The 19,036-nt window shown below is 39.9% G+C and overlaps 1 protein-coding gene across 3 annotated transcripts in view; it reads right to left on the bottom strand.

Moving 5' to 3' along the window:
• ZEB1 (zinc finger E-box binding homeobox 1) overlaps positions 1–19,036 on the bottom strand; it is a 196,063-nt gene that overhangs the window by 20,063 nt on the left and 156,964 nt on the right. For all 3 annotated transcript variants that reach the window (XM_082385285.1, XM_082385284.1, XM_082385286.1), the window contains exon 5: positions 2,275–2,477. In XM_082385285.1, the coding sequence (XP_082241411.1) occupies positions 2,275–2,477 (203 nt within the window). The remainder of the gene's footprint in view (positions 1–2,274; positions 2,478–19,036) is intronic.

Raw genomic sequence — 19,036 nt, forward strand, 5'->3', positions numbered from 1 at the left:
TACCATGTGTCAGGCTCTACTTCACCCAAACCCCTGGCTTTGAAACCGAACATATGGTGACAACTCCCAAATTTCTCTCGCTAGACGTCTCCCCTCCCCTCAATGCCAGGCTCTCACAGCCAGCTGCTTCCTCGACGTTCCCCACTGGGAAGCAACAGGCAGCTGTCAACAGGCCTACGATGACCTCTTCATTTCTCTCCTGGAAGTCGGCTCCTCCTCTCATGTCTCTTACCTTTGTGAATAACCCCCTCATTTATTTGATCATCACTTAAGCCCTGAACTTTGGAGGAATCCCTGATCCCTCTCTTTCCCTTAGACCCTTGCTCAATCCCTCAGCAAGCCATCGTGCACCCACGGTCCCTAAGGATGTCATGTCTGCCACACCAACCACCTCTGGCCTACATCACAGCCACAGCCTCTAAGTGGCCGCCCCGCTTCCTTCTTGTCTCTCTCAGTCTACTTTCCACCCAAGAGCCCGTGCTGCCTTAAAACTATAAAGACAAAATGCAGTATCTTTCAGTGGCTTCCCTATCACACTTATTCTCAGAAGGTCTCCCTACCCTGTAAAAAAAAAAAAAAAAATAGCAGCTTCCACCACTTTCTATCCTCTTACTCTTGCCTTATCTTCATTCTACCTGCTTTTATATCTTACATTTCTATCACCTACTAATACACGCCTTCTACTGTCAGGGACTTTGCTCATCTTTTTCACTATTGTGTCTTTAACACCTACAACAGGCCTGATACAGAATCGAAACTGAGATACTTGTTGAATGAATAAATTAATAAGACATGGAAATGCATATCTTTAGGTCACAGCATGATTTTCAAAGGCCAGCAAGGCAGATCGTCTGCCCTTTGGTTTCCTGCCTCCTAACCTAAATTGTTCCCAATTCTGTTACCCTCACATTATTACATTTATCACAGCTCCTTTCGGACGGTGGTCTGACTACATACTTCACATATAAAACCGATACCTTTGCACACATCAGACAAATCCTCACAGAAAGTGGCCTTCACGGTCATCAGAGATCTTACCATTTTATAGCAGCATCTCCTGCTTCCCCCACCCATTCCATCTGTCCTCTGAAGGTCCCCTCCTTTGACAAGGGCCCTCAGGGTAGAGGATGGGGGGCAGCAGTGGCAGGACGGGGCTGCTCCCCAAATGTCACCTGGCAGGCCCTTTCCCCAGGGCTCGTCTAGAGCGTGGTCATGTCGGGACACCAGGGTGGCAAGAGCGCGCGTCTGTATTGTCCCTGACAGGACTCGTGTGGGGCAGATGCGAACAGATGGGCTTTGTCTTCCATGTGTCAGTTTTCTCCCCTCCTGGCACTTGCTCCACCCCAAGTGCCCTGCGTGGACTGAACCACTAACCCACCTAAGGAGAAGCTTGGTCCTTGCTCCCTGCCTGCCACCCTCCCACACCCCTTATCTTAGTCTGTGAGTGTTGTCCCCAGAGTCCTGAGAAGACAGGCTGACCCCTCTCATCATTCTTCTGGTTTGGGGTAACTTGTCCTCGGGGGGATCTGTGACTTAGGCGCACACAGAGCAGACTCTCATGCAGACAGATGTTCACATCCTTGGATATAAGAAACTGGACATAGCCTCAACATACCCTGTGCAGCTGAATATTTACTTGATTTTTAAATCTAGAATTAAGTAGCTAAATTTCACTACTTGTAGTTGATAGTTATCAGGGTCTTATAAAAGGACAACTGGCAAAAGCTTCTTTAACTTTAATCTGTACTTAAGTACAGAGCCAACAATTTAAATGTAACTTACACTTATAGGATAGTCTTGGTTTATGCTTCTAGACATTGAGGCAAAGTGAAACAGAAGTAGAATAAACCATATGAAAATTGAATCTTCAGATTAAAAATGATTTAGAGTCTAAACTTTAGATTTTTAGAGGCATGCAGTGTATGTAATCAGTTATTTTCCCTACACTGAACATTCCAGTAGTATGTATTTTGAAATCCTAAACGTAAGAGAAATATTTGTTATGGTATAAGCAAAACAATTAAGTTGAGATGAAAGGGACCTACCTGTAAAAGAAAAAAAACTTAGTTACCTCTAAAATAGTGCTCATATGTGCTTTTAAACTCAGAAATGACCAGATAATCCAAATGAATCATCACTTTCCTTTTCATAAGGCTGTAGACCAGACACTGTCCAGTACATCCCCTAAGTTTTTCAGTATATTAAAACCCTCGCCTTCTGTGGAGGGGTGAGTTCTCAGTGTGGAAAGTTCGTGAATGCAGTCATTCCACTTACTTGATCTCTTCCTGATTTATGGGAGGTCATGTGACGTTCGAGCTGGGTTCTGTATGCAAAGGTGTAACTGCACAGGGAGCAACTGAAGTTATCTTCATTCTTTTCGTGGCGATATTTAATATGTTCTTTCAGAGAGGTAAAGCGTTTATATCCTCTGTCACAATACGGGCAGGTGAGTAACTGGGAAAATGCATCTGGTGTTCCTGTAAAAGAAGGATCGTATATTTTAAATTTAAAACGTTAAAAAAATATTACCAGGACAGACCTTCAAGATGGCGGAGGAGTGAGACATGGAGATTACCTTCCTCCCCACAAATACATCAGAAATACATCTACATGTGCAACAACTCCTACAGAACACCTACTGAACGCTGGCAGAAGACCTCAGACTTCCCAAAAGGCAAGAAACTCCCCATGTACCTGGGTAGGGCAAAAGAAAAAAGAAAAAACAGAGACAAAAGAATAGGGACAGGATCTGCACCAGTGGGAGGGAGCTGTGAAGGAGGAAAGGTTTCCACACACTAGGAAACCCCTTCGCAGGCAGAGACTGCGGGTGGCGGAGGGGGGAAGCTTCAGAGCCACGGAGGAGAGCGCAGCCACAGGGGTGCAGAGGGCAAAGTGGAGGGATTCCCGCACGGAGGAGCAGCGCCGACCAGCACTCACCAGCCCGAGAGGCTCGTCTGCTCCCCCGCCGGGGCGGGCGGGGCTGGGAGCTGAGGCTCCGGCTTCGGTCGCAGGGAGAGGACTGGGGTTGGCGGCGTGAACACAGCCTGAAGGGGCCAGTGCGCCACAGCTAGCCGGGAGGGAGTCCGGGAAAAGGTCTGGAGCTGCCAAAGAGGCAAGAGGCTTTTTCTTGCCTCTTAGTTTCGTGGTGCGCAAGGAGAGGGGATTCAGAGCGCCACCTAAACGAGCTCCAGAGACGGGCGCGAGCCGCGGCGATCAGCGCGGACCCCAGAGACGGGCATGAGATGCTAAGGCTGCTGCTGCCGCCACCAAGAAGCCTGTGTGCGAGCACAGGTCACTCTCCACACCTCCCCTCCCAGGAGCTGGTGCAGCCCGCCACGGCCAGGCTCCCGTGATCCAAGGACAACTTCCCTGGGAGAACGCATGGCGCGCCTCAGGCTGTTGCAACGTCACGCCGGCCTCTGCTGCTGCAGGCTCGCCCCGCCTCCTCTGTACCCCTCCCTCCCCGCAGCTTGGGTGAGCCAGAGCCCCCGAAGCAGCTGCTCCTTTAACCCCGTCCTGTCTGGGCGGGGAACAGACGCCCTCAGGCGACCTACGCGCAGAGGCGGGGCCAAATCCAAAGCTGAACCCCCGGAGCTGTGCGAACAAAGAAGAGAAAGGGAAATTCCTCCCAGCAGCCTCCGGAGCAGTGGATTAAATCTCCACAATCATCTTTATGTACCCTGCATCTGTGGAATACCTGAACAGACAACGAATCATCGCAAAATTGAGGAGGTGGACTTTGGGAGCAACTGTAGACTTGGGTCTGGTTTTATGTTTATCTTAGTTTAGTATTTATTATCACTGGTAGATATTTTTTATTGATTTGGTTGCTCTCTTCCTTTTTTTTTTAAAATATATTTCATTTTTCTCTTTTTGTGAGTGTGTATGTGTATGCTTCTTTGTGTGATTTTGTCTGTATAGCTTTGCTTCTACCATTTGTCCTATGGTTCTGTCTGTCCAGTATAGTTTTGAGTGCTTGTTATAATTGGGGGATTTGTTTTTTGGTTTGGTTGCTCTCTTCTTTCTTTCTTTCCCCGTTTTTAAAATTACTTTTTAATTTTTTTTTATTTTTAATAATTAAAAAAATTTTATTTTAATAACTTTTTCTTTCTTTCTTTTTTTCTCCCTTTTCTTCTGAGCTGTGTGGCTGACAGGGTCTTGGTGCTCCGGCCAGGTGTCAGGCCTGTGCCTCTGAGGTGGGAGAGCTGAGTTCAGGACACTGGTCCACCAGAGACCTCCCGGCTCCACGTAATATCAAACAGCGAAAGCTCTCCCAGAGATCTCCATCTCAACGCCAAGACCCAGCTCCACTCAACGACCAGCAAGCTCCAGTGCTGGACACCCTATGCCAAACAACTAGCAAGACAGGAATACAACCCCACCCATTAGCAGAGAGGCTGCCTAAAATCATAATAAGGTGACAGACACCCCAAAACACACCACTGGACATGGTCCTGCGGACCAGTAATACAAGATCCAGCCTCATCCACCAGAACACAGGCACCAGTCTCCTCCACCAGGAAGCCTACACAACCCACTGAATCAACCTTACCCACTGGGGGCAGACACTGAAAACAACGGGAACTGCCAACCTGCAGCCTGCAAAAAGGAGACCCCCAAAACAGCAAGTTAAGCAAAATGAGACGAGCAGATGATAAAGGAGCAAGGTAACAACCCACCAGACCAAACAAGTGAAGAGGAAATAGGCAGTCTACCTGAAAAAGAATTCAGAGTAATGATAGTAATGATCCAAAATCTTGGAAATAAAAAGGAGGAAATACAAGAAACGTTTAACAAGGACCTAGAAGAACTAAAGAGCAAGCAGACAATGATGAACAACACAATCAATGAAATTAAAAACTCTCTAAAAGGAATCAATAGCAGAAGAACAGATAAGTGACCTGGAGGCAGAAGAATAGATAAGTGACCTGAAAGATAAAATAGTGGAAATAACTACCATAGAGCAGAATAAAGAAAAAAGAATGAAAAGAATTAAGGACAGTCTCAGAGACCTCTGGGACAACATTAAACACACCAACATTCGAATTATAGGGGTCCCAGAAGAAGAAGAGAAAAAGAAAGGGATGTCCAAGAAAATACTTGAAGAGATTATAGTTGAAACCTTCCCTAATATGGGAAAGGAAATAGTCAACCAAGTCCAGGAAGTGCAGAGAGTCCCATACAGGATAAATCCAAGGAGAAACATGCCAAGACACATATTAATCAAACTATCAAAAATTAAATACAAAGAAAATGTTAAAAGCAGCAAGGGAAGAACAACAAATAACATACAAGGGAATCCCCATAAGGTTAATAACAGCTGATCTTTCAGCAGAAACTCTGCAAGCCAGAAGGGACTGGCAGGACATATTTAAAGTGATGAAAGAGAAAAACCTACAGCCAAGACGACTAATACCCAGCAAGGATCTCATTCAGATTCGATGGAGAAATTAAAACCTCTACAGACAAGCAAAAGCTAAGAGAATTCAGCACCACCAAACCAGTTCTACAACAAATGCTAAAGGAACTTCTCTAAGTGGGAAACACAAGAAAACAAAAGGACCTACAAAAACAAACCCAAAACAATTAAGAAAATGGTAATAGGAACATACCTCTCAATAATTATCTTAAACATGAATGGATTAAATGCTCCTACCAAAAGACACAGGCTCACTGAATGGATACAAAAACAAGACCCATATATTTGCTGTCTACAAGAGACCCACTTCAGACCTAGGGACACATACAGACTGAAAGTGAGGGGATGGAAAAAGATATTCTATGCAAATGGAAATCAAAAGAAAGCTGGAGTAGCAATTCTCCTATCAAATAGACACAAGAGACAAAGAAGGACACTACATAATGATCAAGGGATCAATCCAAGAAGAAGATATAACTATCATAAATATTTATGCACCCAACATAGGAGCACCTCAATACATAAGGCAAATGCTAACAACCATAAAGGGGAAATCAACAGTAACAGAATTGTAGTAGGGGAGTTTAACACCCCACTTTCACCAATGGACAGATCACCCAAAATGAAAATAAATAAGGAAACACAAGCTTTAAATGATACATTAAACAAGATGGACTTAATTGATATTTATAGGACATTCCATCCAAAAACAACAGAACACACTTTCTTCTCAAGTGCTCGTGGAACATTCTCCAGGATAGATCATATCTTGGGTCACAAACGAAGCCTCGGTAAGTTTAAGAAAACAGGTCATATCAAGTATCTTCTCCGACCACAACGCTATGAGACTAGAAAAAAAACATGGAGGCTAAACAATACACTACTAAATAACCAAGAGATCACTAAAGAAATCAAAGAGGAAATCAAAAAATACCTAGAAACAATGACAGTGAAAACACGACGACCCAAAACCTATGGGATGCAGCAAAAGCAGTTCTAAGAGGGAAGTTGATAGCAATACAATCCTACCTCAAGAAACATCTCAAATAAACAACCTAACCTTACACCTAAAGCAATTAGAGAAAGAAGAACAAAAGCCCAAAGTTAGCAGAAGGAAAGAACTCATAAACATCAGATCAGATATAAATGAAAAAGAGATGAAGGAAACAGTAGCAAAGATCAATAAAATTAAAAGCTGGTTCTTGGAGAAGATACACAAAATTGATACACCATTAGCCAGATTCATCAAGAAAAAAAAGGGAGAAGACTCAAATCAATAGAATTAGAAATGGAATTAGAAATGAAAAAGGAGACAAATGACACTGCTGAAATACAAAGGATCATGAGAGATTACTACAAGCAACTATATGCCAATAAAATGGACAACCTGGAAGAAATGGACAAATTCTTAGAAAAGCACAACCTTCCCAGACTGAACCAGGAAGAAATAGAAAATATAAACAGACTAATCACAAGCACTGAAATTGAAACTGATTAAAAACCTTAAACAAACAAAAGCCCAGGACCAGATGGCTTCACAGGCAAATTCTATCAAACATTTAGAGAAGAGCTAACACCTATCCTTGTTAAACTCTTCCGAGGGAGGAACATTCCCAAAACTCATTCTATGAGGCCACCCTCACCCTGATACCAAAACCAGACAAAGATGTCACAAATACAGGCCAACACCACTGATGAACATAGGTGCAAAAATCCTAGCAAACAGAATCCAACAGCACATTAAAAGGATCATACACCATGATCAGTTGGGGTTTTTCCCAGGAATGCAAGGATTCTTCAATATACGCAGATCAGTCAATGTGATACACCCTATTAACAAACTGAAGGAGAAAAACCATATGATCATCTCAATAGATGCAGAAAAAGCTTTCGACAAAATTCAACACCCGTTTATGATAAAAACTCTCCAGAAAGTAGGCATAGAGGGAACTTAACTTACCTCAACATAATGAAGGCCACATATGACAAAACCAAAGCCAACATCGTTCTCAATGGTGAAAAACTAAAACCATTTCCTCTAAGATCAGGAACAAGACAAGGTTGTCCACTCTCACCACTATTATTCAATATAGTTTTGGAAGTTTTAGCCACAGCAATCAGAGAAGAAAAAGAAATAAAAGGAATCCAAATCGGAAAAGAAGTAAAGCTGTCACTGTTTGCAGATGACATACTATACATAATACTATACATAGAGAATCCTAAAGATGCTCCCAGAAAACTACTAGAGCTAATCAATGAATTTGGTAAAGTAGCAGGATACAAAATTAGTGCACAGAAATCTCTTGCATTCCTATACACTAATGATGAAAAATCTGAAAGAGAAATTAAGGAAACACTCCCATTTACCATTGCAACAAAAAGAATAAAATACCTAAGAATAAACTTACCTAAGGAGACAAAAAACCTGTATGCAGAAAACCATAAGACATTGATGAAAGAAATTAAAGATGATACAAACAGATGGAGAGACATAACATGTTCTTGGATTGGAAGAATCAACATAGTGAAAATGACTATACTACCCAAAGCAATCTACAGATTCAATGCAATCCCTGTCAAACTACCAGTGGCATTTTTCACAGAACTTGTATGGAAACACAAAATACCCCGAATATCCAAAACAATCTTGAGAAAGAAAAATGGAGCTGGAAGAATGAGGCTCCTGGACTTCAGACTATACTACAAAGCTACAGTAATCAAGACAGTATGGTACTGGCACAAAAACAGAAATATAGATCAATGGAAAGAAAGAGCAGAGATTAACCCATGCACATATGGTCCCCTTATTTTTCATAAAAGGAGGCAAGAATACAATGGAGAAAAGACAGCCTCTTCAATAAGTGGTGCTGGGAAAACTGGACAGCTACATGTGAAAGAATGAAATTAGAACACTTCCTAACACCGTACACAAAAATAAACTCAAAATGGATTAAAGAATGTAAGGCCAGACACTATAAAACTTAGAGGAAAACATAGGCAGAACACTGTATGACATAAATCACAGCAAGATCCTTTTTGACCCAGCTCCTGGAGAAGTGGAAATTAAAACAAAAATAAACAAATGGGACCTAATGAAACTTAAAATTTGCACAGCAAAGGAAAACATAAGATGAAAAGACAACCCTCAGAATGGGAGAAAATATTTGTAAATGAAGCAACTGACAAAGGATTAATCTCCAAAATTTACAAGCAGCTCATGCAGCTCAATTTCAAAAAAACAAACAACACAATCCAAAAATGGGCAGAAGACCTAAATAGACATTTCTCCAAAGAAGATATACAGATTGCCAACAAACATATCAAAGGATGCTCAACATCACTAATTATTAGAGAAATGCAAATCAGAACTACAATGAGGTATCACCTCACACCAGTCAGAATGGCCATCATCAAAAAATCTACCAATAATAAATGCTGGAGAGGGTGTGGAGAAAGGGAACCCTCTTGTACTGTTGGTGGGAATGTAAATTGATACAGCCACTATGGAGAACATAATGGAGGTTCCTTAAAAGACTAAAAATAGAACTACCATATGACCCAGCAATCCCACTACTGGGCATATACCCTGAGAAAACCATAATTCAAAAAGAGTCATGTACCACAATGTTCATTGCAGCACTATTTACAATAGCCAGGATATGGAAGCAACCTAAGTGTCCATCGACAGATGAATGGATAAAGAAGATGTGGCACATATATACAATGGAATATTACTCAGCCACAAAAAGAAAGTTATTTGTAATGAGGTGGATGGAACTAGCGTCTGTCAAACAGAGTGAAGTAAGTCAGAAAGAGAAAAACAAATACCGTATGCTAACACATATAAGGTTCTGAAGATCGTAGGGGCAGGACAGGAATAAAGACGCAGACATAGAGAAGGGACTTGAGGACACAGGGAGGGGGAAGGGTAAGCTGGGTGGGACAAAGTGAGAGAGTGGCATGGACATATATACACTACCAAATGTAAAATAGATAGCTAGTGGGAAGCAGCCGCATAGCACAGGGAGATCAGCTTGGTGCTTTGGGTCCACCTAGAGGTTTGGGATAGGGAGGGTGGGACGGAGACGCAAGAGGGAGGAGATATGGGGATATATGTATATGTATAGCTGATTCACTTTGTTATACAGCAGAAACTAACACACCATTGTAAAGCAATTATTAAAAAAAAAAATTACCAAAGCTACCACCAAGGCCCTCTGCTACGTACCAGACATTATGCTTTGTATTTGATCCTGAAAACAACACACTGATCTCCCCCTCTATTTTATAGAGAACGTGAGGCCCAGAAAAGGCTAAATAACTTCCAAATCACACAGCCAGTAAATGATGCAGTCAGAAGTCAACGCGTGCTGTGTGACTTCTTCACTACAATGTATTTCTTCTCCTCGTTTGCGCGGTGGATCAGAGAAAAGTGGCACTCTAGTTACAGTCCTCGGAGAGTAAGCAGCGCACGGACTGTGTTTCTAAGATGCCCTTGCAGGGAAGTGTGGCCCTGTGCCCGAGTTCAGACCAAAAGAGTGTGTACTGTGAGGAGCAGTGGGGGCCAGAGCGGGCCCAGCCCACTGAGACGCCCCTGCATGGCTCTTCATGTTCTTTTTCCTCCTGAAACACACCGACACACTTTCTGTACAGTTTTATCTGGATGACTATTACGACAGCTTTCAGAAAATAAGGGCATTATGGATGAATTGTAGTTTGCGGAGTGAACTAGATATTTTTTATATATGGAACCATCTAAGCCTGCCAATCCTAAAAATGAAATACCACTTTGGCCAATTAATATTTAACTAAGAGTAGATTTCCATATTTGATGTATTTCTTCAAAGAAATAAGTTCCTAAGTGACACCTTATTGTAAATATCATCTTACCTTCATTTTGAATTTCTTAACAGAAAAAGACCACCAAAGAAAATTTCATAACATTCTTCAAATGCTTCATAAACATGTGTCCCCCCGTTACTGAAATTCAAGTCTATGTAAATTAAATGTCTTGCTTAAGGGCAGGCCTACAAATAATAAGCTGAGCACCTGACTCTATACAGCTAAATACACTGAAATATGTATCAAATATACAAATAAAATCAAATAACCAAGACCCCCATGGTTTATGCTGTTGTTTTTTTTTTTTTTTTGTTATCAGCTAGCAAGGCACCTGGAACCAGAGTTTTCTCTTGGTGATGACTCTGGCATGACCCCCTTCTTTGGGGACTAGAGTAGCCACATGAGGACATTTTGGGGGGGAAATCAAGTTATAATATTTTGTCTAGTATCAATTTCCTATTTGTACAGACAAGTGGGAAACCAACATTTGGGACACTCTCCTTGCCAGACTGTCTGTTTATCCTACTGGTCTCAGCGGCTAACGTCAGAGTCCACTGTTACAGGTGTTTGGTCATCAGTACCACAGTCACAGTGTGATTCCATGATTCAAGCTCCTTGTACTCCTGGGTCATAAGCGGTCTGCTTGCATTACATTCTATTTTCTTCTTTACCTTCATGATTAATCCTTCCAATCAGTAAACAAAATACTAATAATTCCGTAAAATGACAAGTTTCTCATACTTAACTAGTAAGTTCTTTTCATAAATCAGTATCTATTCAATGTTCATACTCATGAATCAATATCTATTGGATGTTCTCACACGTATGAGATATGAATTTATTCTTTTAGGCCAATTGCGTAAAACAATGAAAAAAATCTAAATATTTGACATCATAAGTTATAGAATGAACAGGTTTAAAAGTTAGAATTTTTGTTTCTGTTTTAAAAAATACTGGACTATTATTTTTTAAAAACTCACTTTTTAGCAGTGAAGACTTGTCATGTAAGGGAAAAAATGTTTCTTTTTAGAATTCCTATAATAAACTTATGGTAGCAATTCAGTACTACTAAAAAATCCAACCTATATCTGACCATTTTTTGAACCATAATTTCTTTATGTATCTGTGACCATGAATATACTTATTTAAAAAACATTTTAAATTTCTGTATCTTAAACTTCCTTTAGTAGGCAGACTTGATATAAAACCTGTGAAAAATTTCCTTGATTTGTTCCCCACTGAACCAGAATTTGTGATAAATCCATCTGTTGGAGTAAAGTTTCCCTGTTTACAACTTATGACATGCAGGACGGTATGTTTAATCTATTAAAACACTAAAAACCTAAGTGCTTCTGAAGATAATCACTTTTTCTATGTAAACAGATGTTGCTGGTGTGACAGAAAATCTACTGTGAAATACTGTATTAGCAGTTAAATTACATTATATACCTAAAAGTAATGAATTCCTGAATTAAAAACATATTGAATAATAATTAGACAAAGAAAACAAAAAATGTTTTACTAATTCAGAACAGTTAAGGCCTCAATTTTTATGGGATTTTACTGCATTGATTTGTAACAATGGACTTTACAAAGTTTCACCTTACTTGATCTATGCAATGGGATGTTTCTTTAGTTTTCATTATTTTCTTTCACTGATACTTTCTGAAATCCTCTTTGTTACATAAAAATTTTACAGTTATACACATCTGCATTTAAAATGTTCTATTTCCCTTTCATATTTATTGTAAGCTACTGCTTTTTCAGGTGAAATGTTAACACATTTTCTTTAAGAGAAAAAAATACCAAGAAACAAAAGTAGAAAACTAAGGCCCTACAGGATTATAATGCCAATAACTACGGACTCTACAAATATGCAAACAGATCAACAGAACGCATATCATTAAGCTGAAATGCAGTGTCCCCAGGGGTAATTACTTACAGTTTTCAGAAACGTGTCCTTTTGCCACACTGCAGGAAACAATTCCTAGAGCACCCTACTTCTTTTTCCTTTGTCACCAAATTAGTTGCAGAAATCCTATCTATTCTGGAGTGAAACTTCTCTTTCTGCTCTTTTGCATAGCTGATTCCTGATTTAAGGAAGGTACAGTTGACTCTTCACAATGGAATCTGTTTTGTTTTCTGTACCATCCTTCTCGATTTCCTTCAAAAATTTAAAAGTTGATTGATACAACACCATTTACACTAGCACCAAAAATACTTAGGCACAAATCTAACAAATTATGTATAAGATTTATTTGAGGAAAAGTACAAAAGTCTGATGAATAAAATCAAAGAACTAAATAAATGGAGAGATATTCCATGGTCATGGATACTCAATATTGACTCAATATTGTCAAGATGTCACTTCTCCCCAACTAGATCTACAGAGTCAGTGTAATCCCAATCAAGTTATTTTATGGAAAATCACAGACATTCTAAATTTATACGGAGAGGCAAGAGACCCAGAAGAGGCAACATAACATTGAAGGTGAAGAATAACGTTGGGAGACCAACACTATCTGACTTCAAGGCTTACTATATAGCGATAATAATCAAGAAAGTGTGGTGTTGGCGAGAGAACAGACAGCCCAAACAGCAAAGGCAACTGGACATCCACATACAAAAAAAAAAAAAAAATGTAAACACAGACCTTACACCCTTTACAAAACTCAAAATGAATCACAGACGACAACAGAAGAAAACCTATGTGACCTTGGGTGTGGTAATGCCAGTTTAGATACCAAAGGCATGAGCCATGAAAGAGATACTTGATAAGCTGGACTTCATTAAATGAAAAAGTTCTGTTCCATGAAAGACAATAACAAGAGAACTAGAAGAGAATTAGAAGATAAGCCATGGACTGGGAAAACTATTTGCAAACGACACATCTGAAAAAGGACTAGTATCCAAAATATACAAAGAATTCTTAAAACTCACTGCTAAGAAATCAAATAATTTAATTTAAAAAATGGGCCAAATCATAGCCCCCTTCCTCCTCCAACTTCATGACGGAGAATCAGGAAATCACCACTGGAACTACTGAGTTCAAGAATACATACCTGAGGTTAAAGTAAACCTGGAGGACAAGGTGGTGGAGTAGAAGGACCTGAGCTCACTGCCTCTCACGAAGACACCAAAATCACAACTAACTGCTGAACAACCATCAACAAAAAAGGTCTGGAACCTACCAAAAAAGATAATTCTACTTCCAAAGACAAAGCCACAACGAGATGGTAGAAGGGGCACATTCGCGATACAATCAAATCCCATACTAATTATTTTCTAGTTTGACCCACAAACTAGAAAATAATTATATCACAGAGGTTCTCTCACAAGAGTGAGAGTTCTGAGCCCCATGTCAGGCTCCCCAGTCTGGAGGTCTTGCATTGGTAGGAGAAGCCCCCAGAGCATTTGGCTTTGAAGGCCAGTGGGGCTTGACTGCAGGAACTCCACAGGACTGGGGGAGACAGAAGCACCACTCTTGGAGGGCACAAATAAGGTCCCGTGTGAACTGGGACATGGGAAAGAGCAGTGACTTCATAGGACCCTGGGCAAGACCTACCTGCTGGTCATGGAGGGGTCTGCTGGGGAGGTGAGGGGTGGCTGTGGCTCACTGTGGGTAAAAGGACACTGGTGGCAGAGGTACTGGGGGGTACTCATTGGCATGAGCTGTCCTGGAGGCCGCCATTTTGACACCAAGACCTGGCCCCACCCAACAGCCCTTAGGTTCCAGTGCTGGCATGCCTCAGGCCAAACAACCCGCAGGGCAGGAACACAGCCCCACCCATCAGCAGACAGGCTGCCTAAAGTCATCCTGAGCCAAGCCACAGCCACCTCTAAACACACTCCTTGACACAGTCCTGCCCACCAGAGGGACAAGACCCAGCTCCACCCACCAGTGGGCAGGCACCAGTCCCTCCCACCAGGAAGCCTGCACAAGCCCCATGACCAGCCTCACCCATCAGGGGGCAGACACCAGAACCAAGAGGAACTACAATCCTGCAGTCTGTGGAACCTCAAACACAGAAAGTGAGACAACATGAGATGGCAGAGGAATACATTCCAGATGAAGGAACAATATAAAACCCCAAAACAACAATTACATGAAGTGATAGACAATCTACCTGAAAAAGAATTCACAGTAATGATAGTAAAGATGATCCAAGATCTCGGAAAAAGAATGGAGGCGCAGACCAAGAAGATACAAGAAACGTTTAACAAAGAGCTAGAAGATTTAAAAAACAAACAAGAGTTGAACAATACAATAACTGAAATGAAAAATACACCAGAAAGAATCAATAGCAGAATAAATGATGCAGAAGGATGGATAAGTGAGCTGAAGACAGAATGGTGGAAATCACTGCTGCAGAACAGAATAAAGAAAAAAGAATGAAAAGAAATGAAGACAGCCTAAGAGACCTCTGGGACAACATTAAACGCACCAACATTTGCATTATAGGGGTCCTAGAAGGAGAAGAGAGAGACAAAGGGCCTGAGAAAGTATTTGAAGAGATAATAGCTGAAAACTTCCTTAACATGGGAAAGGAAACAGTCACCTAAGTCCAGGAAGTGCAGAGAGTCCCATAAAGGATAAAGCCAAGGAGAAATATGCTGAGACATATTAATCAACTTGACAAAAATGAATGATAAAGAGAAAATGTCAAAAGCAACAAGGGAAAAGAACAAATAACATACAAAGGAATCCCCATAAGGATATCAGATGGTATTTCTGCAGAAACTCTGCAGGCCAGAATGGAGTGGCAGGATATATTTAAGTGGTGAAAGGGAAAAACCTACAACCAAGAATACTCAGCAAGGCTCTTGTTCAGATTCGATGGAGAAATCAAAAGCTTTACAGACAAGGAATAGCTAAGAGAATATGGCACCACCAAACCAGCTTTACAACAAATGCTAAAGAAACTGCTCTAGGCAGAAAAGAAAAGCCCATGAGAGAAAACAAGAAAATTATGAATGTGAAAGCTGACTGGTCAAGGCAAACATACAGTAAAGGTAGGAAATCATCCACTCACAAACATGCTATCAAAACCAGCAATCATGAGAAGAGGAGAGTGCAATGCAGGATATTGGAAATGCATTTGAAATTAAGAGACCAGCAACTTAAAACAATCTTGTATATACATATATAGACTGCTGTATCAAAACCTCATGGTAACTGCAAACCAAGAATCTACTTATAGATACACACACAGAAAAGAAAAAGGAATCCAAACACAACACTAAACATAGTCATCAAATCACAAGAGGACAAAAGAGGAAGGGAAGAAAAAAGACCTACAAAAATAACCCACCCAACAAACAGCTCATGCAGCTCAATATCAAAAAACAAACAACTCAATCAAAAAACGGGTGGAAGATCTAAATAGACATTTCTCCAAAGAAGACATAAAGATGGCTAAAAAGCACATGAAAAGATGCTCAACATCACCAATTACTAGAGAAATGCAAATCAAAACTACAATGAGGTATCACCTCACACTAGTCAGAATGGCTGTCATCAAAAAATCTGCAAACAAATACCCAAATCTACAAAAACAACCATCCCCCAAATTAACAAAACAGCAATAAGAACATACATATCAGTAATTACCTTAAATGTAAATGGATTAAAATGCTCCAACCAAAAGACTGGCTGAACGGATACAAAGACAAGACCCATATATATGCTGTCTACAAGAGACACACTTCAGACCTAGGGACACATACAGACTGAAAGTGAGGGGATGGAAAAAGGTATTCCATGCAAATGGAAATCAAAAGAAAGCTGGAGTAGCAGTACTCATATCAGACCAAATAGACTTTAAAATGACAACTGTTACAAAAGACAAAGAAGGACACTACATAATGATCAAGGGATCAATCCAAGAAGAAGATATAACAATTGTAAATATTTATGCACCCAACATAGGAGCACCTCAATATATAAGGCAAATGCTAACAGCCATAAAAGGAGAAATCAACAGTAACACAATAATAATGGAGGACTTTAACATCCCACTTACATCAATGGACAGATCATCGAGACAGAAAATCTATAAAGGAAACACAGGCCTTAAATGACACATTAGGTCAGATGGACTTGACTGATATTCATATAGCATTCTGTCCAAGAGCGGCAGAATACACATTCTTTTCAAGTGCACATGGAACATTCTCCAGGATAGATCACATTCTGGGCCATAAAGCAACCCTTGATAAATTTAAGAAAACTGAAATCTTATCAAGCATATTTTCTGACCACAACGCTAGGAGATTAGAAATCAACAACAACAAAAAAAACTGAAAAAAACACAAACGTGGAGGCTAAACAATACGCTACTAAACAACCAATGAGTCACTAAAGAAAGCAAAGAGAAAATAAAAAAATACCTAGAGACAAATGACAGCCAAAACATGATGATCCAAAACCTAAGGGGTGCAGCAAAAGCAGTTCTAAAGAGGGAAGTTTATAGCAATATAGTCTCATCTCAGGAAACAAGAAAAATCCCAAATAAACAACCTAACCTTACACCTAAAGCAACTAGAGAAATAAGAACAAACAAAACCCAAAGTTAGCAGGAGGAAAGAAATCATAAAGATCAGAGCAGAAATAAATGAAATAGAGACGAAGAAAACATTAGAAAAGATCAATGAAACTAAAAGCTGGCTCTTTGAAAAGATAAACAAAATAGATAAACCTTTAGACAGACTCATCGAGAAAAAAAGGGAGGCGGCCAAATCAATAAAATCAGAAATGAAAAAGGATAAGTTACAATGGACACCACAGAAATACAGAGGATCTTAAGAGACTACTTACAAGCAACTGTATGCCAATAAAATGGACAACCTAGAAGAAATGGACAAATTCTTAGAAAGGTACAACCTCCCCAAAATGAACAAGGAAGAAACTGAAAATATGAACAATAATCACAAGCACTGAAACTGAAACTGTGATTAAAAAATTCCCAATAAACAAAAGTCCAGGACCAGATAGCTTCACAGGGGAATTCTATCAAACATTTAGAGAAGAGTTAACACCTATCCTTCTGAAACTATTTCAAAAAATTGCAGACGAAGGAACACTCCAAAATTCATTCTATGAGGTCACCATCACTGTGATGCCAACACCAGACAAAGATACCACAAGAAAAGAAAATTACAGGCCAATCTCATAGATGAACACAGATGCAAAAATCCTCAACAGAATACTGGCAAACAGAATCCAACAATACATTAAAAGGATCATGCACCATGATCAAGTGGGATTTATCCCAGGGATGCAAGGATTTTTCAGTACCCACAATCATTCAGTGTGATACACCACATTAACAAATTGAAGAAAAAAAACCATATGATCATCTCAACAGAAAAATCTTTTGACAAAATTTCAACACCCATTTAAAATAAAAACTCTCCAGAAAGTGGGCATAGACGGAATATACCTCAACATAATAAAGGCCATATATGACAAACCCACAGCTAACATTATACTCAGTGGTGAAAAGCTGAAAGCATTTCCTCTAAGATCAGGAACAAGACAAGGACGTCCACTCTCGCCACTTCTATTCAATATAGTTTTGGAAGTCTTAGCCATAGCAATCAGAGAAGAAAAAAAATAGCAGGAATCCAAGTTGGAAAGGAAGAAGTAAAACTGTCACTGTTTGCAGATGACATGATACTATATATAGAAAATCCTAAAGATGCTACCAGAAAACTACTGGAGCTCGTCAATGGATTCAGTAAAGTTGCAGGACACAAAATTAATACAGAGAAATCTGTTGCATTCCTATACACTAACAGCAAAAGATCAGAAAAAGAAATTAAGGAAACAATACCATTTATCACAAAAGAATACCATGCATCAAAAAAGAATAAAATACCTAGGAATAAACCTACCTGAGGAGGCAAAAGACCTGTACTCTGAAAACTATAAGATGCTGATGAAAGAAATTGAAGATGACACAAACAGATGGAAAGATATACCATATTCTTGGATTGGAAGAATCAATATTGTCAAAATGACTATACTACCCAAGGCAATCTACAGATTCAATGCAATCCCGATCAAATAACTCATGGCATTTTCTGCAGATCTAGAACAAAAACCTTAAAATCTGTATGGAAACACAAAAGACCCTGAATAGCCAAAGCAATCTTGGGAAAGAAAAACAGAGCTGCTGGAGGAATCAGGCTGACTGACTTCAGACTATAATATAAAGCTACAGTCATCAAAACAGTATGGTACTGGCACAAAGACAGAAATACAGATCAATGGAACAGGATAGAAAGCCCAGAAATAAACCCACACACCTGTGGTCAATTAATCTATGACAAAGGAGGCAAGAATATACAATGGAGAAAAGACAGTCTCTTTAATAAATGGTGCTGGGAAAAGTGGAGAGCTACGTGTAAAAGCATGAAATTAGAACATTCTCTAACAGCATACACAAAAATAAACTCTAAATTGATTAAAAACCTAAATGTAAGACTGGATACTATAAATCTCTTAGAGAAAAACATAGGCAGAACACTGTTTGACATAAATTGCAGTAATACCTTTTTGGATCCACCTCCTAGAGTAATGAAAATAAAAACAAAAATAAACAAATGGGACCTAATTAAACTTAAAAGCTTTTGCACCGCAAAGGAAACCATAAACAAAATGAAGACAACCCACAGAATGGGAGAAAATATTTGCAAATGAAGCGAATGACAAGGGTTTAATCTCCAGAACATACAAACAGCTCATGCAGCTTGATATCGAAAAAACAACCC

Source organism: Balaenoptera borealis (genome assembly GCF_965194805.1).
Source record: "Balaenoptera borealis genome assembly, chromosome: 3".
In the NCBI taxonomy this organism is placed as follows: domain Eukaryota; kingdom Metazoa; phylum Chordata; class Mammalia; order Artiodactyla; family Balaenopteridae; genus Balaenoptera; species Balaenoptera borealis.